At 52.7% G+C, this 27,271-nt stretch overlaps 1 protein-coding gene and 1 pseudogene across 5 annotated transcripts in view; both read left to right on the top strand.

Annotated features, from left to right (window-relative positions):
* The window catches only part of Smarca4 (SWI/SNF related BAF chromatin remodeling complex subunit ATPase 4), a 92,865-nt gene that overhangs the window by 217 nt on the left and 65,377 nt on the right, over positions 1-27,271 (top strand). For 4 of the 5 annotated variants that reach the window (XM_021245149.2, XM_021245152.2, XM_021245151.2 and 1 more), the window contains 7 exons: positions 18,092-18,341; positions 20,443-20,575; positions 21,203-21,619; positions 21,896-21,994; positions 23,325-23,583; positions 24,537-24,663; positions 25,028-25,201. In XM_021245149.2, coding sequence (XP_021100808.1) covers positions 18,120-18,341; positions 20,443-20,575; positions 21,203-21,619; positions 21,896-21,994; positions 23,325-23,583; positions 24,537-24,663; positions 25,028-25,201 — 1,431 coding nt within the window. In that variant the 5' untranslated portion in view covers positions 18,092-18,119. Of the gene's footprint in view, positions 1-18,088; positions 18,342-20,442; positions 20,576-21,202; positions 21,620-21,895; positions 21,995-23,324; positions 23,584-24,536; positions 24,664-25,027; positions 25,202-27,271 lie in introns of those variants that run through there. The other variant, XM_087201603.1, reaches the window with a different exon arrangement.
* Positions 18,986-19,731, top strand: LOC101700632 (NADH dehydrogenase [ubiquinone] 1 alpha subcomplex subunit 12 pseudogene; annotated as a pseudogene).

Below are 27,271 nucleotides of genomic sequence, written 5' to 3'. Positions count from 1 at the left end.
GGGCTTGGGAGATCGGTTTGAATGGAGCCGGGGCGCCGAGGGAGGAGGGAGCCGCCGGCGCCCAGAGCAGGGCTGGGGTACGGCGGCGCCCGAGGGTCAAGAAGCCCGGCAGACAACCGCGCGCTCGGGGAAGGCCCGTAGTTTATCGAGGCCGAGGCGGCTACGGAATCCACGGGCCGGCGGGGTGCGGGGCCTGAGCCGCATGGAGGCCGTGCGCGTTCTCGCGGGGGTCCCTGGACAAAGCTCAGCCCCGTTTAGTGGGCCAGGCGCCTGGTCCCCCCTCGCCTTCTCTCGGGCCGCTGTTATAACAATGGCCAAGGCGTCAGGCTTTGCTGACTACGTTGTATGGGGTCGAGCCCTGTAGCAGAAACCTCGGATGTGTCCAGCGTCGCCCGGACGTAATCATTAGTAGCTCGCCTTAAGTGTTGAAACCTAAAATTTTATTAAAAATTGCATTATTCCAGATTTGCAAGGAAAGATAAATAACTTTCCCAGTTCCTTGCTGGTAGAGACTTGAAAATGTTTGCTCCAAAGTCGGGCGGGGGTCGTTAAGTCGGGGGTGGACCGAGGGAGGGAACTGTTCGCTGTTGAAAGCTGTGTGCTTTTTTTGTTTGTGTCCTTTCCCTTTCCAGTTGGTCCCCCCCGCCCCAGGTTAAAGGTTTGATTTAGAACCCAGTCCTTTCAAACAAGTGTTTATGCTGATCGGAAGACAGTAGTGTTGATTTTTCCATAGGGAAAAATAGAAGGAGAATAAAAGGAAGAGCCACTTCCCCGAATTGGAAACAAGTTTTCAGTTGAAACTGACAGACTGGATTGGAGTCGAATTGCTGGCCCTGTCATTTAGCTGTGTGACCTTACCCAGGTGGCTTAATATCTCTGAACCGCTTGTTTCCTCCTTTGTGAAAGGGGGATAATTTCACAAATGGAGTTGGTGAAAGCTAATAAAATGGTTTCTACCAAGTGGGTAGCAGTATTTTTTTTTTGGTGTCAGGGATCAAACTCAGAACCTTGCGCTTTCGAGCCCAGCCCCTGTTGTTGACTAGCCCATCTCCTCTGTCATTTTGAGCAAATACTTATTTTTTATTACTATTTTTTGAGACAGTCTCACTGTGTAGTTCAGGCTGGCCTTGAACTCACTATATAGCCCAGGCTGTCCTTGAACTCGAAGCAGTCCTCTTGTCTCAGCCTCCTGAGTGCTAGGATTACAGGTTTGTGACACTATGCCCGGCTGTGAGCAAATATTTATTTAAAACTTTTTTTCTGTGGTACTGAGGATTAAACACAGGGCCTTCACACTGAGCTACATCCTTGGCCCTTTTTATTTTTTAGTTTTGGACAAGGTCTTGCTAAGTTGCTAAATTGACCCCAGGGAGGACTGGAACTTGTGATCTCCCTGCCTCAGCGTCTCAGAGTGCTGGGATTAGGCATGTGCCATTATGTCCTGTTCAGATAGGCATTTTGCACTTAATAAAATGATATTTAAGACATCTCCGTGTCTTTTGGTGGCCTTAATGCTTTTTTCTGGGTTCTATGCCATTGTCTGTTGAATATTTGAATCCCTGAGTGTCGTTTGGCTGGGGGTTGGCTCTCTGAGGGTTGTACCACTTCGCCAGTCTTGCTGGAGAACTGGCTGTGAATGTGGGAACAAAGCCCTTTGGCCTGGCATCTAATCGTCACGTTCACACCGTCAGGGGGAAGCAATGGGTCTGGAGAGGAGCCACCTGAGCCCTCTGGAGATCAAGGAGGCTTCATGGAAGAAAGGGGCTTCACCCCGGATCAAGGACGATGCCCAGGCTTGTGTTTCTACTTTCCCTGCTCACCTTGGATGTCCTTGTGCCCCTCTCTCCCACTCCTACATCACCTCGGTCTGTACTGTGTGACTTATTCCTGGTGCCGTCAGAGCAGGGACTGTGCCTGCTTTGCCATAGGGTGCCCCAGGCCCAGCACACAGTGGGTCCTAAGCAGTGATGTGTGGCATGAATGAGGAGGGCTCTTGGGAGCCTCAGGTGAATCTGTGAAAGACTTCATGCAGGATTTCAAGCAGTAAACGCTGGATGTAGTTGTCTTGTTTTTCTTTCTGTGGTCCTGGGGATTGAACCCATGGCCTCTTGCAGGCTTGGAAAGTGCTGTCGCACTGAGCCACACCCAGCCGTGGCTTCCTGACCCTCTGCCGTGATGGGTTTCTGTTTTGAGTGGTGGTGAGGAGCGCAGCTTATGGATCAGACCCAGATCATCATGCCTAGCTTGACCTTAGGCTGGGCACTCACCAGGTGCTGCACCTATTAGACAGGTTCGAGCTGGATGCCACTCAGTGGCAGTAGTGAGAGACTGAGATGGCTAAGAAACTCCCTCACAGCCGCAGCACCTGGCATGTAGGGAGCACTCCGTTTCTTTAAGATTGTTTATTTGCTGTTTTGTAATCTTGGGTTTTGTTTTTTGTGTGTGTGGGATTTTTTTGCTGCTGAAAATAGAAGCCAGGGCCTTGTGCATGCATAGCACGTCTTGTACCACTGAGCCCTACCCCAACCTGGATCAACTGTTTATTTATTTTTTTAAAATATTTTTGATTTTTTGAGACAGGGTCTTGCTATGTAGTTCAAGGTCTGCCTTTGAACTCATTTTGGTGCCCAGGCTGGCTTGGAACTTGGTAGGATCCTCCTGCCTCAGCCTCCCAAGTGCTGGGATTACGTAAATCAACTATTCAAAAAGCGAATCAACAATTTAGTGTCACCCTATATGCTTGAAATGCCAGGTTTGATGTTCTGGTTATATATTTTTCCTGACTTTCTTTAAAATCAACACATAGCTAATTAGGGAGATAATAAATGTTCCTCTGGGTGCCCCCAAGTCATTTGGTGTCCGGCCCTTTAGGAGACTGGTTTATGGGTCTTGAGCAGGGTGTTGACATCTCTTGAGCTATGGTGTAGGGCGGTGCAGTGGACTCCAAACCTGTCCATGGGAATCACCCAGCACATACATTTACTCACAGGTTATTATTTACCCTTTCCACTCTTGGGGACCCTCAAAACATTGAGCGCTAACCGAGAGCACCCCAAGCCTTAGCTTTCACTGCATGTGGCCGAGCAGGAGGGATGAGGTGTTCTGGGGGGAATGTCTGGTGACACCAAGGAAGGAACCCAAGTCCAAGGGTACATTTTTCCCAGGGGGCTCTCAAGCCAGCCGCTTGGACTGACTGTGTGGTTCTGCAAGTTTCCCTCCTGGTGCTCAGAGAAGTGGCGATGCTAGTGCCCGGCACATTGAAGGTCCTCAGAGGAGCCAGCTGTTTGGCCCTGTCACTGGGGCTGCCATGGCACAGAGGGACCCATTCACACTGACTGGAGACAGAGCACAGGAATGGCACTCCTTGGAGGAGTATGAGAAGCCACCCAGCCTCCCTCCGTGGTCACACAGTGGACAAATACGCATTGAATGCTGCCACCAGGCGCTACTGGGGCTCTGGGACTCCATGGAAAGAGGCAGACACAGGCCCTGTTCTCCTTCGCCGGCATCTGGTCCCTGGTGTAGGAGGCAGTGGGAAACCCAGGCTGTGGTGGAGGTCAGGGACTAAGTAGCGATAGAACGACAGCTGTGAAGTGCTCAGAACTAACATGTACTAAGCAATTGGTCACAGGCTGTGGATATAGCCCGCCTGGCAGGGTTGTGGCTCCGGGTTTGATCTCCAGCACCTAATTTGTTAAAAAAACGCTTTGTAATTTGTACTGGAGGTTGAGTCCTTGTTTTTCACTTTGAGATACACCCCCAGCCCTTTTTTATCGGGGGGGGGGGAACCAGAAGGAATATGTTTGGTGTTTTGTTTTTCTTTTTTTTCTTTCTTTCTTTTTTTTTTTTTTCCGGTACCAAGGATCGAACTCGGGTTCTTGCATTTGAGAGGCAGGCGGCATAACCACTAAGCTTAATCCCCAGCCCCTTTTTTTGTGTGTGTGGTACTGGGGATTAAATCCAAGGCCTTCACACTGAGCTAGTCTCAGCCCTAGCTCTTTTTATTTTTTATTTTGAGACATAGTCTCAGGTGCTAAGTTATCCAGGCTGGGCTTGAGCTTGTGATCTTCCTGCCTCAGCTTCCCAGAGTGCTTGAATTATAGCCGTGCACTACCATGCCTGGCTATATAGTAGTGAGTTTGAGACGAGCCTGAGCCACATAGTGAGACTGTGTGTGTGTGTGTGTGTGTGTGTGTGTGTGTGTACATGAAACAAACAAGAATGCCAGGTGTAACCTAGCCCTGGTTTCTTCCTGTCTGTTGAACCCCAATCTGGCTTCTAAGCTTCCCTTCGGGACACTAGTCACCTTGCTGGAGTTTTGCCTGAGACCCTGTCATTGGGGGCTGTCCAGGCTTTGCTCCATGTGCTCCCCAGTGGCGCATGTGATGATGTACAGTGATGGTCTGCAGCGACTCTGTGTGGGTCTGAGCTTTCTTTGTGCTGGCCGGTCATGCCTTGCTAGCTCAGGAAGCAGGTGCCTGCGTGACAGTTGCTGCCTCACCTGTGACAGTGGGGGAGGGATGTGCCTGCCCGTGCGTGGCATCTGGTGGTGCAGCCCGGGAAGTTCCCAGCACAGTGGCACAGTGGATGGTCTCGCTGAGCCCTAGGAGTTGACTGGGCTCATGATGGCCACGTGTGACACTGGTCACAGCCTAGACTGGGGGCAACACCCTGCTCCCCAACACCTGGATGCTCCTGCCTGTCAGGTGCTGCCTCTCTGTTTGCACCTTTGTTCTTCCTAACATTTCTTTGTCCAATGTTACTAGGATTGGAACTCAACCTTTTTGCACTTGAGCTATGTCCTCAGCCCTGGGTATTTTTTTTTTTTTTTGTATTTGTATAATTTCCTTTTTCTTTTTCAGCTTTTTTTTTTTTTTTTTTTTTTGGTACCAGGGATCGAACTCGGGTCCTTGCGCTTTGGAGGCAGGCAGTGGAACCACTGAGCTAAATCCCCGACCCCTTTTTTGGCTTTTTGAGACAGGGTTTCACTGTGTAGTTCAGGCTGGCTTTGAACTCAAGGCGATTCTCCTGCCTCAGCCTCCTGAGGGCTGAGAGGATAGGCCTGCACCACCATGCTTGCTTCCTTGTCCCTTTTGATCCCTAACCTGAATTAGCTACTCATGCCGTTGAGTAAATGCCTCAATTTCTCTCAACAAAGTTCGTCTGTTCCTCCCAGTCTCCCCGGTCTCAGTAAATGGCCACCTCCAGTTACTAATTCTGAACCCCAAGATTGAGTTGGGGCTGAGATCCAGCCCATGTTCTAGAGCTTACTCGGTATTTATTTATTCATTTATTTGCTCAGTTGCTTCTTTTTCCCCCCGGTATCGGGGATCGAACTCAGGACCTTGTGCTTGCAAGACAGGTGTGGTACCACTGAGCTAAATCCCCAGCTCTGCTCAGTATTTATTTTGAGACTGCGTCTCGCTGTGTAGTGTGGCTGGCCTTGAACTCACTATGTACCCCAGGTTGGCCTCGAATTCATGGTGATCCTCCTGCCTCAGCCTCCTGAGTGCTGGGACTTCTTGGTTCACACCACCCTGACAAGATGCCTGTGGGTTTTGTTTTGTTTTGTTTTGGTATTGGGAATTAGACCCAGAGCTTTGCACTGACCTCCATCTCAGTCCTTTTTTATTTTTTGAGACAGGGTCTCACTAAGTTGCTGAATTGCCTAAGCTGGGCTTGAAATTGCTGTCATCCTCCTGCCTCAGCCTCCCATAGTACTGGGATTAAGGCTTGTGCCACCATCCCCTGCTCCGTTTGTGTTTCTGATGGCAGGGCTGGCTGAGGCCTGGCTGGCCACCGTTGTTGTCCCGGACTCTTCTCTTCCTCTCATCCTCCCATCAGCCTGTCCAGAGAAGTCTCCCAAGCCCTCACAAGCCCTGTCCGTCCTCTGCCCTGAGTGTTCAAGGGCTCCCTCAGCACTGGGCACACACAGCCCCACTTCTCAGTGTGCCCACCTCCATCTGCTGGCCTCCATGCTGTAATGTGAAACACATTGGGTCAGGAGTTAGAGGCGAGGTGAGGCTTTGGTCTTTTTTTTTTTTTTTTTGGTTTTTTGAGACAGGGTCTTCCTATGTAGTTCAGGCTGGCCTTGAACCCATGGTGATCCTCATGCCTCAGCCTCCTGAGTGCTGGGATTACAGACGCGGGGCACCACACTTGACTGTTCATTTTTATTGAGCCCCTTTTCATCACCTCTGAGTTGATGCCAATGAGGTGACTTGGGGTGTGGCCCCTTGGTAGCCCAGGATGGGGCTGGTCACAGAAAGACCAAGTGACTCTGGAGAGGGTGGCCTGTCCAGAGAGGTGTAGAAGCAGCCTTGGTCACCTCCCCCACACCTGGCCCTGTGCCTCCCTCCCCTGTTGTCCCTGCATTCTGTCCTGTATGATAAACTAGTACTGAGAAGTAATGTGCCTTCGCTGTCTGAGCCGCGTCACCACGTTAAGTGGAAGTGGGGGCCTAGTAGGAACTCAGTGGATAGCCAGGGAGTTGGGTGCACCGGGGCCGAGCTGCTGTCCTCAACGCATGTGCACGCGTCCTTGCCAGACCTGACGCTAATCCTTCAGAGAGTCACAGCTGGATGGTGGGACCGCCAGCTGGTGTCGGGAGGTTGCAGACTTGCTTGGTGTGGGAGAAAGCCCCATATCTGGTCAGAGAAATGTTCTGTGTCATGAGGAAATTAGTTTCGTTGGGGTTGCTGTGAGTGTAGAGAAACCCTGGCCGACATGCTGCACCTTAGAAGATCCCTCACACAGCTCCACCCCAGGGCCTTTGCACCAGCTGGTCCTCTGCCTTTAGATGTGCACTTCGATGTCTCCCCATTACTGAGACTGTCCCAGGAAACCATGATTGAAAGAGCGCCTTCCCTCTGTTACTGCTGTCAACTCATTTGCTTATTTTCTCCTAGCACTTCCACCCCGTTTGTGACATTGTTATATTTATTAGTGTGTCTCTGTCTCTTGGTGGTCCACCCCACCAGGCAGGAACTGTATTCTTTGCCAGCCGCTTGCACGGCACAGCAGGCACATGATTGGTATTTGGGAGGTGATCATGACCTCATCCTCTGCTGGGTGGCTACGCAGGCCCGAGTGACACCCACAGGTTGAGTTCTGTATGTGTCTGTCCTCACCTGGACACCCTTGGCCTCGGTGCCCCTGTTGTGGGTGACTTCTGGCTTCATGCGTCTTGCTTGGTGATGGGGACATAGCTAGCGATCCATGGCCTGGCGGGGTCTGGTGGGCCTGGGCAGCCTTAAACAGGTGAAGGGCCAGAGGCCAGTGGGAGAGCTTTCCATAGCTATTACCCAGGGTGGGGAGTGGGGACTCCTGTCCGGCAGGCAGGTTGAGGGGAAGTGCTTGTGTTCCTGTAGCACAGAGCCCACAGCTCTCTAGCAGTCAGGGAAATCCCTGGCTTTGTTGTGCTCTTAAGTGATTTGTGTTTTTGATACTTGCTTTAGTGCTGGAGATTGAACCCAGAGAATGCTGAGCTATACATCCCTACTCATTTTTTCATTTATTTTTGAGACAAGGTCTTGCTAAGTTACCCAAGCTGAACTCGAACTTGCAGTCTTTCTGCCTCGGCCTCCCAAGTAGCTTGGATTATAGGCTTGTGGCACCATACCGTCCTTAAGTGGTTTTCAAATGAATGAAAATAAAAAAGCGAGGCAATTCCAGTGAATAAAATGATATATAACTCTCAGTGCTAAGAATGATACTTGGTAACAACGCAGCACATCTCCTGGAAAGGTAGGGCCAGGAGACATTGTAATTTGTCATGGTGACTTGGTTCTTAGCTCTGCTACTTACTGTGTTCCAAGGAAAGCAGCACTGGGCTGGGAATGAGCACGTTCCCTCAGACCACACGTGCCTCACTTGTGTTTGGGGGTCACAGGTGAGAGCGCCCCACATGTCAGGTCTGGAGAGGAGAAGTGGGGCTGGTTTCGCTGAAGCCGTGGCCCGCCCACCTGTGGACCTGCCCGAGCACAGCGCACCGCCTGCTGACAAATGAGTCAGTTGGGAACAAGTTTCTCCAGGCCCAGAGTGGAGGGAGACCAGTTGGGGTGCCGGAAATCCAGCCAGTCGAGGGCAGGCTCTCGGGCACAGTACAGACATGGTCCCAGCAGCGGAGTCTGGACAGGGCTGGTGACCTCTCGTGGTCGTGGCCTGCCCTGCTGTGGGTGCCCCTGTGTCCCTTGGTTCATAAGCAAAAGCTAAGAGTGGTGTGAGGGAGGAACTGGGTGTCTCTCCCTCAAGCAGTTGGGGTCCACATTTGAATGTCAGTGGATGTTTCTTTTTTTTTGGTACCGGGGATCGAACTCGGGTCCTTGCGCTTGCGCAGCAGGCAACGAAACCACTGAGCTAAATCCCCGGCCCCAGTGGATGTTTCTTATTTTCAGTGATCTTTTGAGAGCTGGGCATACAGATTGCACCCTACCACTGAGCTACCGTTTTTATTTCAGTGTTTTTTTTTTTTTTGGTACCGGGGATTGAACTCGGGTCCTCGTGCTTGCGCAGCAGGTGGCGAAACCACTGAGCTAAATCCCTGGCCCTTTTTTTTCAATTTTGAGAGAGTCTCACTATGTTGCCCAGGCTGGGCTCAAACTTGTGATTCTCCTGCCTCAGCCTCCTAAGTAGCTGGGATGACAGGAAGTAAGTGATGAGTTTGATGAAGGTGAAAGTAGGTTGAGGATAATGCAGTCTTCAGATACTTTCCTCTTTATTGTTCATTTCCTTGAAGGCATTTCCTGAGCCAGGTGAGGTGGCCCATCCCTATTATCCCAGCACTCAAGAGGCTGAGGCAGGAGGGATCACTGGTAGTTCAAGGCTAGCCTGGGTACATAGTGAGTTCAAGGCCAACTTAAACTACATAGCAAGACCCTGTCTCAAAAAATAAAAATGGTGGGGGCGGGAGATCTTAGCTCAGTGGTGCTGCTGCCTGCCTCTCAAGCGGCTTGTGGTGGTTTGTTTTTTTTTTTTTTTTTTTGGTACTGGGGATTGAACTCAGGACATTGTGCTTTCGAGGAAGGTGCCGGAACCACTGAGCTAAATCCCCAGCTCCCTGTTTGTTGTTTTTTTGGGTCTCTTGGGTGGTATTGGGGCTGGAGTCCAGAGCTTCACATGCTAGTCCAGTGCCTTGCCAGTGAGCTACATTCTCAACCCCCGCCCCGCCCCGGGCCTTTGCATTGAGCTGCATCCCCAGCTTTTTGAGATAGGATCTTGCTAAATTGCCCAGGCTGGGTTTGAACTCATGATCCTCTTGACTCAGCCTCCCAGAGTGCTGATTTTACAGGTGTGTGGCACCTTGTCTAGAACCTTTTATTTTTTATTTTGAAGCAGGGTCTCACTAGGTTACCCAGCCTGGCCTCAAATTTGCACTCCTGCCTCAGCCTCCTGAGCACCTGGGATTGCACACATGTGGTGCTGAGCCTGGCTTGGTGTGGGTTCCTTTTAGGGGGCCTTCTGTGCTTGGACTTAAGTGTGTATTGCTGTTATAGCAGAGTGGCACTGGGCCCAGGTGCGCCTGATTCTGCCACTACCTCATCCTTCTGGTCCTTGTGCTTAAAGCTGCCTCTTCTTTTTCAGTGACGCCAAGGTTTCCACATGTGGGTGCGTGGTGTTCTGGTCACTGGGCCCCTGTTCATGTGACGAGGCCAAGTCACTTCCTGACCCACTTGCTCTGGGAACCAGGGAGCCCACTTTCCTCCCATGGGCTCCTGGTGCTGACTGGCGGTCTCTGCTTTCAGCTGCTAGGTCCGTGCCCAGAGCCCTTTGCGTCCTGTCGCGTCTCCCTGGCTGCTCGCCCAGGTTCCCAGACTCTGTCCTGCTTCCAGAGGCCTTGGATGCCCTGGACCCCGGGTACTGCACATCTGGATTGGCTCCTGCACAGACATGTGCTGGTCACGCTTGCCATTTTGCTTGTGTCCCCTTGTCCTTTGCTTCATTCACCTGCGACGTATGACCCTCAGATTTGCCACTGGTCTTGGTGTTGTAGAGAGTTGTCCTGCAAGTGGCTTAGCGTAGAGGAACTTTGTAGGAATCTAGGCAGCACCGCAGAAGCCACCCGCAATGGCAAGGCCAGAGGGCTGACCTTGCTGAAAACACCAGGTCTTTAATTCGGAAAGAAAGAGCCTGGGACATTGGGCAGTGGGGAAGAGGTTGTTCCCGCCTTCAGATCCCCTTCTCTCCTGTAGTTCCAGGCTCAGCTTGCATAGAGTTCCATGGTGTACTAATCCCTCTCCCATTAGTAATAGGAGACTTCAGATGGGGGATTTATAGGGGCCGGCATCTCCTTGGCCCACAACTCTGGAGGCTAGAAGTCTAGGGCATGGTGACAGTGTCCAGCGAGAGGCAGCTGTGGGTTGGATGCACTTTTACCACAGTCTGCCTACCTGCAAAGCCATAGCCAGCCTGTTTCATTGTGGTTTGAGACAGGGTCTCACTAAGTTGCCCAGGCTGGCCTCAGCCCTCCGAGTAGCTGGGCAGACAGGCCTGGTCTGTATAACCCATTCTCATTGTAACTAGGACTCTGCCCTCTGGTCCGGTCACTGCTGATTAGACCCCACCTCCCAGCACTGCCACTCTGGGAATTAGGGTTCCAGCATGTGAATTCTGGGGGGGCACAGTCAAGCCATAGCACCTATGCTCTGAGCCAGCTCCTGGTGGGGCCTGACCCACCCTAGGCTTTAGGAGTGGCTGGCTGGCCCGGGGCTTGGCAGCAGCCTTCCCATAGCTCAGCTCCCTCATGCACATACACGTGTGTGTGTGTGTGTGTGTGTGTGTGCGTGCGTGCGTGCGTGCATGGACGTGTGAGAAGCTCAGTGAATCTGGCTGCTGGACTAAGTGGGAGATTGAGGGGCTTGCTGTGAGTGACGCTCCCGGTGACACCAGATTGGCCCTGAGCAACTTCTCTGTAACCCTTCGACCTGGGCGGGGCCCCTGCTGGTCAGTGCTTTGCAGCTGTCAGCTCCTGTCCTGTCCTGTCCTCTAAGCCTGGGGAAGCTCAGGTCCCTCTCCAGCCTGGCAGGTGGCAACCCTGGCTGCATGGCATGGCCTTGTGACCATAGCTTTTCTTCCGGACCCCAGTGGCCCTGAACTAGAGGCAGTATGGGCCAAGGGAGTGAGTCCAGGATGACTCCACCACTGAGTCCAGACTTCTTTCTCTAGCTAGACCCACTTTCCCTGTCACTAAGGTGTCCTCACCAGTTGTAAGTATGGGGAGGCAGCGGCATGTCACGGTTCTCTGGATTTGAAAATGTCCCTATATCTTCATGACCTTGAGGTAGATAAAAGATCCCCTCTCTTTTTCTGTGGTGCTGGGAATCAAACCCAGGGCCTGTTACATGCTAGCGAAGCACGATACCCCTCAGCTCCAGGCCCAAACTTTTTTTCTTTTTCCTTTTTGGCAGTAGAGTAAGCCCCCAACTTAATGAACATTTGAGTTGTGAACTTTCACAGATACAAATGGGCCTCACATTATAAACATTAGTAGATGTGAACAAACGCAGAAGTAGCTCACATGTCTGCCAGTTAAAAGTTCATTTACAGTATCTGTGTGTGTGTATACTTGGTTTTTTATGCTTTACATTATATATTTGTGTCAGAGGTGTAGTTGGACTTACAAAGGAATCCAACTTATAAACTTTTTTTTCTTTTGGTACTGGGGATCGAACTCGGGACCTTGCACTTGTGATGCAGGTGGCAGAACCACTGAGCTAAATCCCCAACCCTAAACTTCTTGAACTTACTGTACTAAAGATAAAACTTGGGGCCTTTACATTGGGAGGCTAAGGCAGGAGGATTCCAAGTCGGAGCCTAATATGACCAACTCGTAGCTTAGTGTGAAGACCTGGGGTGCAATCCCTAGGACCACCCGGGGGGGAAAAAACTTGACCAATTGGCCATCATTAGAATTAAGAATTTCTCGGGCTGGGGATTTAGCTCAGTGGTTCTGCTGCCTGCCTCGCAAGCGCAAGGTCCCCAGTTTGATCCCTGGTACCAAAAAAAAAAAAAAAAAAAAGAATTAAGAATTTCTCTTCATCACAAGATTCTACTGTGGGTGAAAAGAGGCCAGTCACAAAAAAAGTGGGGGAGTTGCAAGTACATGTCTCCAGTAAAGAGCAGAAACCTGGGCACGTCACAGAAGGGGGGCTGTGCAGGCCCAGTCAGCACAGGGAGCGGAGCTATGCTGGGAGCACCAGGGAAATGGAGATGAGAGCCAAGAGGGGCCACCGCCAGTCCCCCAGGACCACAGCACCAAGATGTGGGCTGCTCATCACTGCCTCTGTGCGCCTGCACATGTGTGGATCACATTCAGCTTTGCCCCGGAAGTACATGCCTGTCCAGCAGATGGCGCTGTGCGTGGCAGCTCAGCTCCTGTGGCCAGCCCTGGTCCGGGACCTCTGGGAAGGTGAGGAGGGACAGAAGGAATCTTCACCATGGCCAGCAGCAGGCGTTACTGGTGGACACACTGATGAGCAAGAGGACACTGCAGGATCCTCCTTTTAAAAATGTTTCAGTTTTTTAAGTATACATTTGTGATGCCTAATAAGTGCATTCATTGTGGGAAGTTGACATCCATCTACGGCATCTCAATCCTTTTTACTTCTCCCCTTCTCCGTCTTGTCTGTCCCCATCCCCAGAAACCCTTCCCTGCTCCACAAAAATCTGTTTCCTAGCCATCATTTATTTTGCTTTTTAAATCCTTTGTACTTTGGCTTTCTCATGTAAGGGAGCCTGTGTGCTCTCACGCTTCAGTGTCTGGTGGCACTGGGATTCTCTGGAGTTGCATTCAGGAGTAGGTGATGCTAATCTCCAAGTCACAGTTTCCCGGGGAATCCCGTGGGCACCCACCTGCCTTTGTGTGGTCTAGGATTCTCCCGCTGTGGGCCCCCAGTCGGGACGCTGGTGGGTAAGGTCAGGTGTGCTTAGAGCCTGGACTGAGGCATATGGAGCCGCTTCCCAGGCCCCCCACCAGTGTTGGCCCAGCCAGGGCTTGAGCAGGGTCAAGGTCTGCGTCCTGGGTGGGTGACTCCCTGTGCTGTGGGTCTGTGGGTCTTAGGGTGAATGCACATGGTGTCTGTGCTCCCAGGGCCCCTGTACTGCTGCTCCCAGGACCCTGAGCTCCCAGCCCAGGGATGAGTTGGCTGATGGCCCCACATGCTTGTTGGGCTCACTGTCGCCTGAGGAGACGCCACCCTCAACCTCTTGGAAAACTGAGCGTCTCAGAAGTAGACATTGTCACATTGGGCCACAGAGGTCTCTTTGGAGTAGGATCTTCTGATGAGGTTGGCACTGCTGTGGGGAGCAAGCATTCCTAGGGTCCAGGGCAGCATCTGGTATGTGGTGGGCGGAAGTCGGGGGAAGGCCTATGCTAAGCACAGACATGAGTCTGTTGAGCTGTGATTTCAGGGTCACGCCCAGGGTGTGCTCGCCAACCTGCCTACCTTTTTAAATTTACTTTTGGTTTTGTTTTTGTTTTTGGTACCAGGGATCCAACTCAAGACCTTGCGCTTGCAAGGCAGGCGATGGGACCACTGAGCTAAATCCCTGGCCCCATACTTTTGGTTTTTTGAGACAAGATAACCCTAGCCAAGACTGGCCTCCACCTTGAACTTGACATCTTCCTGTCTCAGCCTCCTGAGTGCTAGTGTTATAGGCGCGGGTCACTGTGTGTCCATCCCCAGGTGTCTGCTTCATTGGAGAGGTGGACTCCTGTGTGGGGTGGATTGTTTGGCTGTCAGTTTGAGTTTACCTGACTCAGGATAAAGAGCTTTGGGTGTGAAAGAAGCTGTAAACCTCTGAAGGACACAGGATTTGGAGGTCTGTGGCAGCGGCGTTGTCTTTCCACTGCTTTGGAGCCCTCTGTGGCCTGAGAGAGGGACATGGGGATGACAGGTCCAGAGGAGCCATGGCCGTGTCCACCTACTGTCTCCAGGCAGAGCACCTGCGAGTCCTCCCTGCAGGCAGTCCCAGCCGGGCTCCAGACAGCAGGCAGCATTTTGGGAGGTCGAGTGGGCATAGCGCTGTCACTGGGCAGAGCCTGGGTGCATCTCAGAGTTGGACAGAACCAGTCTCCAGCAGGATATGTGCACCTCACATAGAGCAGAGCCAGGGCAAGTTGTGTTTCCCGGAGTTTCTCTGTTGTAAAACAAAGTTTGTTTTTCCATAAACTCCCTGGCTCTTGGATTTTTTGGAAGGGATTGTGAGCTGGGGATTCTGATTCCCCCATGCAGGTTTTCTTCAGACCCTGGAAGCCAGGGTCTTGATCTTTGGAGAAGTTAGGAAGCTGAGAGGAGAATGGAGTGGAGGAGGTTTCTTTTTCTTTTTCTTTTTCTTTTTCTTTTTTCTTTTTTCTTTTTTTTTTTGGTACTAGGGATGGAACTCAGGACCTTGTGCTTGTGAGGCAGACACAGTACCACTGAGCCAATCCCCGGCCTTGGAGGAGGTTTCTTCATTGTAGCATATCTGTGTTTTTTTGTCCTATCCATCCATCCATCCATCCATCCCTCTGCCTATCACCTACCTACCTACTTATCTGTCTATCCTCCATCTATCTGTCTATCTATTTATGAGGCAAGGCCTTGCTATCTTGCCCAAGCTGGCCTCTAACTTCTGGTCTCAAGTGATCTTCCTGCCTCAGCCTCCTGAGTTCCTGGGACCACCATGCCTATTTTTTTCAGGATTGACTGGAGCACTGGCCACTGGTCCTTGCCCTGTGGAGATTTCCGGTCCTTTGTTCTCTGATTTTCCAGGAAAATGAAATGATTTAGTTTGAGCTTTTGAGTTAATCTCCTTTCACATTAAAATTTTTTTCAATCAAGGGAATTTAAAATGTTCCCACACTCCTCCTTCTGTTCTATGAAGAGTCACAAAGAGGTTTATTAGGCAGAACTTCAAAGGTGCACATTCAGGAGACCAAAAGAATTAAGATTGTTATATACATGTACTAACGATGAATGTAATCTTTATGTCCTGCCAGTATGTACCAATAAAAACAAAAATAAAAATTTAAAGGTATACAGCGAGAATAGAATATGGGCCCGAGAGAGAGGTGTGCTTCTTACACTCATGTAGAATTTGCTCAGGGCCAGAAGCACTGAGGAAAGTTTAGGCACAGGTGATCCATTCCAAAAGACAGAAGGCAGCAGAACCTAAAAATCAGATTTATGAAGTGCGCAGCGGGAGAGGTGCTTTGAAAACAGGCAAGGTGTGTCAGGAGGGTGTGCAGCGGAGCCACCTCCCTGGCAGTGAGGGGCAGCCAGGAGGCATGAGGGGACAGAGGGCCATTCTTTTCTTGTCCTTTGCTAGGCCAGCAGCACTTAACCTCGGTGTCTAGTGGGATCGAGGTGATTTTAGTTTCTGTATTCCGTTTGTGTTTTCCAAATGTGAGCAGTGTGGATTTATTAAAGATTTATTAAGGCGGGCCAGGGATTTAGCTCAGTGGCTCCACGCCTGCCTCGCAAGTGCAAGGTCCTGAGTTCCATCCCCGGTACCGCAAAAAAAAAAAAAAAAAAAGATTTATTAAGGCTACATCTTAGTCTCTTAGGGCTGTGATCACAGAATGCCTTAGACTGGGTGGCTTGTAAACAACAAAAATTCATTTCTCAGCCGGGAGGCTGGGAAGTCCAAGGTCAAGGTGCCAGCAGATTTGGTTATGGTAAGGGCCCGCTTCCCTGCAGATGGCGCTTTTTCTGTTGCGTCTTCACATAGTGGAAGGGGTCAGGGTCTCTCTGGGTTCCCTTTACCCTAAAAGAACTAATCTGCTTGGTGGGTGGTGCACACCTATAACGCCAGGACCCTGGGAGGCTGAGGGAGGAGGAATGCAAGTTAGAGTCCACCCTGGGTAATTTATTGACTTAGGAAGACCCTGTTTCAGAATAAAAATAAAGGGCTGGCAATAAGCTTAGTGTGAAGGCCCTGGGTTCAATCCTCAGTACCTCCAAAAAAAAAGGGAACAAAAGGAAGAAAGAAACTAATCCCTGTTCATGTGGGCCCTGCCTCCTAGTGCCATTGCATTAGAGAGTAGTGTTAGATGTAGGAACTGGGAGGGGAAGGCACAGGCAGCCAGGCTGTGACCAGCCATGCGGCTGTACCACAGACTGGGAGAATCTGAAAAGTGAACCTTACTGTAGGAAACGTTTACACTGTCTGTCAGCGGGCTGGGGCTGTCACAGTGAGAGGTATGGCATTCGCCTAGCCTGCAGGAGGCCTTGGTTGGGTTCAATCCCCACCACTCCTTCCCCCAAGACCCCCCAGAATCAGCGTGTTGCCCTATTTTAGCAAGAGTGATTTATTGGCATCATCAGATATCTTAGCTGATCTTTGGATATGTGGAGCTGATATTTGGGTATGTACTGCCTCTACATATCAGTTTTTAGTATACAGCATTAGTCATCAAACTTCAGACATTTGAGTATCACTCTTAATTTATTTGAAATATGGAGCTCTTATTTGTGTAATACTTTAAGTCAACATACTTTTTAAATTATTTTTTGGTGTGCTGGGAATCAGACCATCAAATCCAGGACCATGCACATGCTAAGCACATGCAAAAGCTGGGCGTGGTGGCACATGCCTGTAATCCCAGTACTTGGAGGCTGAGGCAGGAGAATTGCCATGAGTTCGGGGCCAGTCTGAGCTACATAGTTAGTTCAAGGGCAGCCTGAACTACCTAGCAAAAGCCTGTCTCAAAAAACAAACAGGGCCGGGGATTTAGCTCAGTGGTTCAGCCACCTGCCTCACAAGTGCAAGGACCCAAGTTCTATCCCTGGTACCAAAAAAAAACAACAAAACAACCCAAACAAGTAAATAAATAGACATGCTAAGCACATACTGTACCATTGAGTTACACCCCAAACCCTGAATTTCCTTTTTTTACCCCTCCCTTTCAGCACTGAGGATTAAACCCAAGGCTTTTGCATTGAGCTACATTGAAGTTCTTTTATTTATACATGTATGTATAAAAATTTTAAAGTTTTATTTATTTATTTTTAATATTGAGACAGGACTTTGCTTTTGCTAAGTTGCCTGAGCTGGGCTAGAACTTGTAATCCTTTTGCCTGAGCCTCCCAGAGTGCCAGGATTAACAGGTGTGTGTCACCATTCCTGGCTAGAGTTCACTTTTTATTTATTTTTATTTATTTTTTGGGGTTTTTTTTTGTTGTTGTTCTTTTTTGGTACCAGGGATCGAACTTGGGACCTTGCGCTTGCAAGGCAGGTGGCGTTATTTTTGGTTTTTTGAGACAGGGTCTCACTGTGTAGTCCAGGCTGGCCTCCAACTCATGGTAGTCCTCCTGCCTCAGCCTCTTGAGTGCTGGGATTATAGGCATGCACCACCATGCCCCACTGAAATTCATTTTTAAATTCTTTTATTTATTTATTTATTTTTGGTACTGGGGATCGAACTCAGGTCTTTGCGCTTGCGCAGCAGGCGCCAAAACCACTGAGCTAAATCCCTGGCCCTAAAACTTAATTCGTTTTCTTTTTTTTTTTTTTTTGGTACCAGGGATTGAACTCGGGACCTTGCACTTTCGAGGCAGGCACCGGAACCACTGAGCTAAATCCCTGGCCCTCGTTTTATTTTTCTAAATTCAGTTGTTCTAAAGCAAAGTTGGTTTCCCCGTCTTCATTGAGAAACCAGTGTAATCTGCTGTGAATATTTGCTCTGGTTGAGACTGTGGGATTCCAGTCCGTGCTCCTTGTCCCCTTGGTCTTGCACTGTTTTGTTTTTTTTTTTTTGACAGGATCTCACGCTAGCCTAGGCTGGCCTCGAACTCTAGGTGATCCTCCTGCTTCAGCTTCCTGAGTATTAGGATTACAGGGCTTGTCCTCCTCTTTTGCGAAATAGGAAGATTAGCAGGTGTGGAGCCAGGTGAAGGGATGTTAGCAGCACTGAGCCACTCTCTGGGTTGGAGCGGGAAGCTGGCCAGGGAGGCTGACGTGCCTGGTGGTGAGGCGGGGCTGAGCTGATCTTGTGTGCCCAGGATACGTTACCTTCTCCAGAGGAGTCATGGAAGGGCTTGAGGCCAGGCCACCTCCTGCCTGCCCTGCACCTGCCTGGGACCCCACACTGACCTGTGCTTCTTCCCAGCAGGAGGCCGCTGTCTGCAGCTCCTGTGAAGATGTCCACTCCAGACCCACCCCTGGGCGGAACTCCTCGGCCAGGCCCTTCCCCAGGCCCAGGCCCCTCACCTGGAGCCATGCTGGGCCCTAGCCCTGGCCCCTCACCGGGCTCAGCTCACAGCATGATGGGGCCTAGCCCCGGGCCTCCCTCAGCAGGACACCCCATCTCCACGCAGGGGCCTGGAGGGTACCCTCAGGACAACATGCACCAGATGCACAAGGTAGGGATCCTGCCCCTCCCCGCAGTCTGTGTCAAGCTCCTTGCTGTCCCCTAGCCCTGCACATGAGGCTGGCCTCTCACCAGAGCAGCCCAGCTTGGCTCTAGCTCCCTCTCGGGCCACTGCTGTGAACTGAAGGCTCCGGCATGAGTCAGTCCTAAGCACAAGGGTGACCGGTCATCCCTCTCTGTGTCCCCCCCCCCCCCACAGTGTTCTATATGGGAGATTCTGAAATTTTCTTTAATCCCAGAAGAAAATACACCCCAGCCAGCAGCCCCCACCTCGTCAGGGAACACGTGCCGAGGCCCTCAGCCTGACGATGAGTGCAGAGCAGGGCCACCTCTGCCAAGGCAGCGGTGCGCACTCCCTCTCTTAAAGTCTCTGCTCTGTGCACCAGCGCCTGTAGGAAAGGAGACAGTGCTTTCTCTCAGTGCCCCTAGGAGCCTGAAGATGCAGTGCCAGCTGCTGCTCCTCCCTCCCAGGCTGTCTGCTGTTTGCACCTCATGCCCCCTGACGCCCAGCCTGCAGGCCCCCAGGTCTCGGGGTGCTGTCCCATTTTATTTAAGGAAGCAGGGACTGCACGCCCATCCCTCCCTCCCTCCTGACCGTACTTGCAACCCCTTCTTCCTGCCTGCCCATATCCTGGCCAGTGATAGCCAGCCTTTTAGAGCAGGGGGCCTGAACTACTACCCCAAACCCACTTATTTATTGAAAAGTGCCAGCTCTGCAATGGAAATTGAATACTGAGGGTTTAGTTTAGAAAAAGAAACAACATGGGGACAAGATGGAGTTGATACAGGTCTTGAAGTGCAGCCTGCAGCAAGTCACTGGCCACGGTGGCCTCTGTGGCTTGCTGCGAGTTTTCTTCAGGGCCAATGATGTGAGGGTTGGTACATTGGTGGGAGAAGACAAATACGGCAACAAATACTATGAGGACAACAAGCAATTCTTTGGCCGTCACCCATGGGTTATGTACACCACCGAAATGAGTGGCAAAAACACTTTCTGGGATCTGGACGGAAGCATGCTGCTTCCCGAGTGGCATCGCTGGCTTCACAGTATGACTGATGACCCTCCAACAACTCACCCTCCGATGGATTATAAATTCATCTGGAGAAACCATAAGTTCAGTGTGACCGGCACTCCAGAACAGTATATGCCTTATACCCCCACTAGAAAGAAGATTCAGGAATGGGTCCCACCTTCCACACCGCACAAAGAAAGACGATGAGGACCAGCTGCAACATGTAAAATACGGGCTTTCCATGGAACTGCCCTTTTATTGTCTACTGTTAACTTGATTAAAATTGTTTCACCAGGAAAAAAAAAAGAAACAACATGTGTGCCATAGGTTCACCACCACTGTGCTAGACTCTTTTTTTTTCCTTTGGTACTGAGGATCGAACTCGGGACCTTGTGCTTGAGGCAGGTGGCAGAACCACTGAGCTAAATCCCTGGCGCTGAAGTTTCTTTTTTGAGACAGGGTCTCACTGTGTAGTTCAGGCTGGCCTCAAACTCATGGCGATCCCCTTGCCTCAGCCTTCCAAGTGCCCATGTCCTAGATATATGTGCTACCTGGGGCCTAGCAGGGGCCGGCAGAAGGGTGGATGGTGCCCCTTCAGCAGCCACTCCCCCTGGGGGATGCTCTCCCTGCTGAGTGCCGGAAGTCACCCTTGGCCATCGCCAGCGCTTGCCCGCGTGGGGAGGTACAGGGATTGGGGGTGTAACATGCTGTTTAACCCTCCCGGGCAGACCTGTCTGTCTGTCCCTCGAATGTATAGTCTCCCAAGGCACAGGCTCCTCAGTCCACAGGTCCCTGGGCAATTTCCTGTCACTGTGCTGGGACCCCGGTGTCCTGGCTGAGATGGCTCTGACCAAGAGCCAGTCCAGGTGTCTTTTTCCTCGAGGGACTCTGCCTGCCCTTCCCGGTTCCTTACTCAAGCTGCCCTCTGCCCACAGGCCACCAGGGTCCCCCTCTTTGGGTGGCATTTGTAGTATGTGGATCTGCCTGACTGTGCCTTAGAGCTGGGCCCCGGGGTCCTGTTGATGTTCAGGAGATGCTGGGCAGCCTGGGGTGGTGACGGTGCTGTCATTCCCCCTGCAGCCCATGGAGTCCCTGCATGAGAAGAGCATGTCGGAGGACCCACGCTACAACCAGATGAAGGGCATGGGGATGCGCTCGGGTGGCCACGCAGGCATGGGCCCCCCACCCAGCCCCATGGACCAGCACTCCCAAGGTACAGCTCTCCTTTCCTGTCCTGTTCCAGTCACACACCAGAGCCCTCACCTGGTTTCTCGTCAGGGCTCCACAGAGGGACTGTGGAAGCCTGGGGGTGGCTGGAGGGGGCACTGCACTCTTCTGGCCCTCTCACCTTGGAGCCACCCCACGGAGGCACACAGCAGGACAGAGGGTGCTCAGGCTGGTGCTAGGGGAGGGCTCCTGTGCTACCCTGAGCCCATGGGAGGTGAGGATTCTTGGGAGCCTTGGGACTCTGTCCTAACCAGCCCTGCAGTGTCTGCTGTTCGGGGCCATTGAGAAGTGGAGTAGCCGATGATCTGTGGTGCCCACAGGCCACCGGGAGGTACACAGGAACGGAGATGGGGGACTGGGCCTGGCTGACCAGAGGACGTGTACCCCGCCCAGCCCTGCAGGAGGGCCACCCTGAAGAGAGCCTGGGCTTTGTGTCCCAGCCTCTGCACAGACCTGAAATGGAGCCTGAACCGCACTGCTGAGCGGGCCACCCGAGAGGCTGTGACTTGGGACCCATCTGGCTGCTCACTGTCCCGGGCAATGTAGATGTGGCAGGTTACCATCTCTGCCTTCGAGACCTCGGCTTTGACCCCACCCTGTCCTCTCCCTGCAGGTTACCCCTCGCCCCTGGGCGGCTCCGAGCATGCCTCCAGTCCTGTTCCAGCCAGCGGCCCATCTTCGGGCCCCCAGATGTCGTCTGGGCCAGGAGGGGCCCCGCTGGACGGCACTGACCCCCAGGCCTTGGGGCAGCAGAGCCGGGGCCCCACCCCATTCAACCAGAACCAGCTGCACCAGCTTCGGGCACAGATCATGGCCTACAAGATGCTGGCCAGGGGACAGCCCCTGCCTGACCACCTGCAGATGGCCGTGCAGGGAAAGCGGCCCATGCCTGGGATGCAGCAGCAGATGCCCACGCTACCTCCGCCCTCTGTGTCTGCCACAGGGCCTGGGCCTGGCCCTGGCCCTGGCCCTGGCCCTGGCCCTGGCCCTGGCCCGGGACCAGCACCTCCAAATTATAGCAGGCCTCATGGTAAGGCCCAGCATCCCTGGTGCCCGGGATTGGGTGGGCAGCCAAGTTAACTGGCTGGAGTGTGGCTGGCAGTGGCTGGCAGTCCTGGGCTACTGCCGGGTGCTTCCTGCCCCTCAGGCAGGCCCCGCAGCTATTGCCATTCATACCACTTCTCCAGCTGCCCCTCGCCTCTCACCAGAGGCTGGTGGGTGTATGTCCCCAAGAAGGTGGGCACGGGTGGGTGCAGGTGTGAATGCAGCTCCCCTCTCATTCTCCTTTGTTTTGTCTTGCATGTAGGTATGGTAGGGCCCAACATGCCTCCCCCAGGACCCTCAGGTGTGCCCCCCGGGATGCCCGGCCAGCCCCCTGGAGGGCCTCCCAAGCCCTGGCCTGAAGGTAGGTCCCACCTTCCTCAGTGGCATTTGTGTGGCCTGCTCCCCATCATGAGCCTGGCCTGTGCCGGCCCTGAGACAAGCTTGTCAGAGAGAGGGCCGGGTTGCTTCACCCAGCAGAAGCCCACAATTTCCTGCTACCTTCTCTGGGTGTCAGTGTCACCGACCAGTTCCCAGAGCCTGCTCCCTGGTTCGTGCTCCTTGTTGTGTGGGTTGAAGTTGTCCTGGGTCTCTGGGAACCAGTGACAGCCAGAGGAGGACAGTGAACAGGGCTACCATGTGACTCAGAGCAAAGCCTGTGAGATGTGTGGTGGCTGCCACAGACGAGCTCCTTGGGTATGTAGCCTGCCCCCTTTCTTTGTGAGAGCATCCCTTTGCGGGGTGAGGACAGCTGGGTTCCCATTGCCATTACTGAGCTGTGTGGCCTTGGCCCAGCCCTCTCTGGCTCTGTGTCCCATCTGCTTGGGCTCCAGGCCATGGGCAGCATAGCCTTCTTCCTGTGCGCTCGTGGTCTGAGGTGTAGGGATCGGCACTGAAGAGCTGGGGTTCACTGGGCCTGGAGGGCAGTGGCCTCACCTCAACTGTGGGATACTGTTATGGACCCCAGGGACACAGCGCTGCAGACAGGACTGAACCCTGTCTAGCATTCGTACCTGTAATAAAGTTCAACCTGTCAGTCACAGAGCGCAACAGTTCCTAATAAAGTAGAACAGACACTGCACACTGTAAGGAAAGGTAGGAATGTGCGCTGTCCTAAGTAGCTCCCCACGGCACACCCACCTGTCTGGTGGCCACGTGAGCTGACACTGTGCCTGCAGGCTGAGGTGGAGTGAGGTGAATGATGTAGGCATTGTGACACTGCTTCTCTGAGTGGCACGTGATTTAAAATGGACAGATTGGCTAGGTGTAGTGGCTTGTGCCTGTGATCCCAGCACTAGAGAGACTGAGGCAGGAGGATGGCTGCGAGTTTGAGACCAGCCAGAGCTACAATAGTCTCCAAAAATGAACAGAAAAACAAAAACGGACAAATAGTTGGTCATGTATTTTCTGACCGTGGTTGCCCGAGGGTAGCAGAGACAGATGAGGAGGTTGTACTGGGGAGAGCAGTGGCAGGAAAATGCCACCCCGGAGGTTGCAGTACAGAAGGACTGGACCCTGGGCCGCTGGCTCTGGTAGGGAAGGCTGGAGGTGAGGGCGCCTGCTGGGGCGTCGGGGCAGCCTCCGTGAGAGGTGGGAGATGGGGGTCTGTCCTCAGGCATGAGCGACCGCGGGCTCTGCGTTTCCACCCAGAACCGACCGAGCTCAGCGTGGCCCTCCCGCCCACCTCTCCCCAGGCCCCATGGTGAACGCTGCTGCTCCCACGAGCACCCCTCAGAAGCTGATCCCCCCACAGCCGACGGGCCGTCCTTCGCCCGCACCCCCTGCCGTCCCACCCGCTGCCTCGCCTGTGATGCCGCCCCAGACCCAGTCCCCGGGGCAGCCGGCCCAGCCTGCGCCCTTGGTGCCACTGCACCAGAAGCAGAGCCGCATCACTCCCATCCAGAAGCCCCGGGGCCTGGACCCCGTGGAGATCCTGCAGGAGCGCGAGTACAGGTGAGGCCGCTTCCCTGCTCTCACTGTGTAGTCTAGACAGGCCTTGAACTTTATCCTCCTGTCACCCTCTGAGTATTGGGATTGATTACAGGCTTCTGCCACCTTGCCTGGTTCCACACAGCTAATTGAACCCTCTTTTTTGCAATTGATTTATAACACATTCATTCCATGGGTTAAAGTCAGCCCTTAGCTTCTTACTATCTGTCCAATACACCCTCTGTTCACTCCCTGCCCGTGCTCTGTCCTTATACATTCCCACTTCTTATTCTTTGTTGAGTTAAACTTATTTGTGCCCCAGGGCCTTTGCACAGACTGCCTGGTTTCTGGCCACTCACACCTCAGTATTTACTTTCCTGTCCTGCATGGCCTCCATCCTAAGGATGCTGTGAGTGCCATAAAACTAACAAGCATGCTTGTTTGTCCCATTCACTGCAGATTCTACACCCAGAATGGCCCTTGGTGCACAGTAGGTCCTCAGTACCTAAGTGGGAGACTACACAAGGTTCCACTCTCATTGTACCTTAGACCAACCCTGAGGGGTTGCCCTGGAGTCTCCTCAGTTCCTGGCTGAGCAGAGGCCCACAGCCTCTCTGTCCTCCGTGTTGGGCTGGGCCGGGACCCAGTTGGCCTGCTGCCCCGGGCTGGCTCACCCTGTTGCTGCATGGCCCCCTGGGTCCTGTTGGCTGTGGTCCCTGTGGCAGGTCCTCAGGAGCCCTACATGGCTGCCCCATGTCCGCTGGCATCTTCTCTGAGGGTCTCTGCCTGCCCAGAGGGATGGACTTTTCAAAAGCTGTGGCCCGGGCCCCAGGATTTAGCTCAGTGGTTCTGCCACCTGCCTCGCAAGTGCAAGGTCCCGAGTTGGATCCCAGTACCAAAAAACAAAAAAAGCTGTGGCCCTAGGTGGTTACCAGGGGCTCGCCTCTCACTGCCTGTCTCTTTCCTGTCTTGCCCAGGCTGCAGGCTCGCATCGCACACCGCATTCAGGAACTTGAAAATCTCCCCGGCTCCCTGGCTGGGGATCTGCGAACCAAAGCAACCATCGAGCTCAAGGCCCTCCGGCTGCTGAACTTCCAGCGGCAGGTAAGTGTGTGCCCTGGCACTGAGGGACAGCTTCCTGGCAGGGTCCCCGGTTCCAGGCTCCGCCTATGGTGCTAAGGCAGCCTTGTCTTCACACCCGCCTTGGCTCCCTGCCTGGCCCTCTGCGTGCTGTGCACGTGGCTGACGCAGGAGACCTGGCTGATGTCTCCCAGTGCATTTGCCTGGCCCGTAGAGTCTGTTTGTGTGGCGTCCCTCTGCTGGGGTGTCCAGATCCTGCCCTGACCGAGGACGTCTCCAGACATCCTCTCTCCCCACCGCAGCCGTGGCTGTCAGGCAGTCACCAGGGTCCTCTGGCACCTGTGCCATGGCCCCTGTACACCATGCCAGCGTCTCCTGTCTCCCATAGCTGCGCCAGGAGGTGGTAGTGTGCATGCGCAGGGACACGGCCCTGGAGACAGCCCTCAATGCCAAGGCCTACAAGCGCAGCAAGCGGCAGTCCCTGCGTGAGGCCCGAATCACCGAGAAGCTGGAGAAGCAGCAGAAGATCGAGCAGGAGCGAAAGCGGCGCCAGAAGCACCAGGTTCATCCCCAGGGCTGCACTGCCCGCCCTGCCCCTGGCTTCCCTAGCATTAGGAGGAGCCCTGCGTGCTGAGAATACATTGGTGGACAAAGACCCAGGGGCACGTTGGGAAGGTGGAGGATGGGAAGCAGGGACCAAGGGGAGGAGAGGGCTTGGATAGCGTTAGTTGCTGTCTTCATTGTTGGGACACAGGACCTGACCCCCGAGAGGTGGAGGAGGAAAGGTTTGTTTTGACCCAGGGCTCAGAAGTTTCAGTCCTTGCACAATTGGCATGCATGGTGGGAGGTTTGGGGGAGGAAAGCAGAGAGGAAGGGAGGAGCTGGGAGGGAGGCCTGACCCGCTCCGCATAGCCGCCCATGATCCCCCCCCCCCCCGGCGGTCTGTCCTCTTCTGAGTCTCGCCTTGAGCCCATGAGGCTTGGGGACATCCAGGTGTAAACCATGACACTGGATGGGGACATGAGTGCTCTCCACAGGGGAGGTCCTGGGGCTGGGCGTTCCTCTGCCTACGCTGGGCAGCAGAGCAGGTGACGGAAGCCGGAGGGGACAGGAAGGTGTTGGGTGGATTTGTGGGTCTGCGGGGCACTTGGGCTTTTGCTCCAAGTGAGCCAAGCACTGTGGAGGGTTCTGAACAGCAGAGGGGCTGAAACAAATTAGATTCTGCAGGGTCAGTCAGGTAGGGTTTGGAGATAAAGGAGCTCCTTTTTTATTTCTTTTCTAAGCTTTTTTGAGTGATGTAGTTTAAAATAGTGTAGAAAATCGCCAATATTCAGTGTTAGCCACTGTTAACATTTTGGTATTTATCGTTCTAGCTTTTTTTACTCCGTGTACATTGTAACCAAAAGTTAAATGCAACAGTGGCACCGCACCTGCCTTGCAAGTGCAAGGTCCTGAGTTTCATCCCCGGTACAAAAAAAAAAAAAGTGAAATAGCAGCCAGTTATGATGATGCACCCCTGTAATCCCAGAGCCCGGGAGGCTGAGGCAGGAGAATCATGAGTTTGAGAGCACCTTGGGCTACATAGGCCATCTCTCCAAAAAACCCTCAAAACAACAAAAAAGGTTAAGTAGTGAGCCAGGCATGATGGTACAAACCTATAATTCCTGCTGATTGGGAGCTGAGGCATGGGAATTGCAAATTTGAGGCCTCTCTAGGCAATTCAGTGAGATCCTGTTTTAAAAAAAAACAAAAAAAAACCAACGTACATAGCCCTGTGGTGGAGCGTTTGCCTAGTAAGTGCGTGGCCTGCCTTTCCACCCCTAGTACCACAGAATAAGCAGACAAACAAATCAAATACACTGTTGTCCTGTGTGCCACGCAGAGATCACATTTAGGTTTTATAAAAAGGTCTAAAGACTGTAATCTTTTTTATTGCAGTACTAGAGATGGGACCTAGGCCTTAGAGCTAGATAAATGCCCTGCCACTGAGCTCTGTCCTCAGCCCCTTTTAGTTTTGAGACATGGTCTTGCTGAATCACCCAGGATGGCCTCAAACTTGAAACCTTCCTGCTTCATCCTCCCAAGTAGCTGGAACTATAAGCAAGCACCATTGTACCCGCTCCTCTGTTTTTTGTTGTTGTTGTTGTTTTTGGTATTGGGGATTGAGCTTGGGACTTTGTGCTTGCGAGGCAGGTGGCAGCACCACTGAGCTAAGTCCCCAGTCCTCCCATTCCTCTGTTTTTAAGTAATTTTGAAATGTAATTTGGGGGTCTGTTTGTTTCCTTCTGGTGCTGGAGATTGAGCTGAGGGTGGCCTCCTCACTGAGCTACATCCCCAGACCGTTTTGCTATTATTTTTTAAAATTTTGAGGCAGTTTTGCTGAGTTACTAAGTTGCTCGGGCTGGGCTCAAACTTTTGACCCTCCTGTCTCAGCTTCCCAGAGTGCCACCCTGCCTGGCTATTTGTGGGCGGGCGTGTGTGGTATTGGATACCAAACCCAGGACTTCGTGTGTGCTAGGCAAGCATGAAATGTGATTTTTCTCATCTGCGTATGTCCCTTCTGTGGAGTGTGTCCAGCAGCCAAGAATTCTTGTTGCCATTTCCATCTTTGGGGCATGGAACGTACTTTCAG

Source organism: Heterocephalus glaber, unplaced genomic scaffold (assembly GCF_053883595.1).
Source record: "Heterocephalus glaber isolate CG9 unplaced genomic scaffold, H.glaber_assembly_v1.0 deba00001760, whole genome shotgun sequence".
Taxonomy (NCBI): domain Eukaryota; kingdom Metazoa; phylum Chordata; class Mammalia; order Rodentia; family Bathyergidae; genus Heterocephalus; species Heterocephalus glaber.
This window is presented reverse-complemented; position numbering and strand designations above follow the sequence as displayed.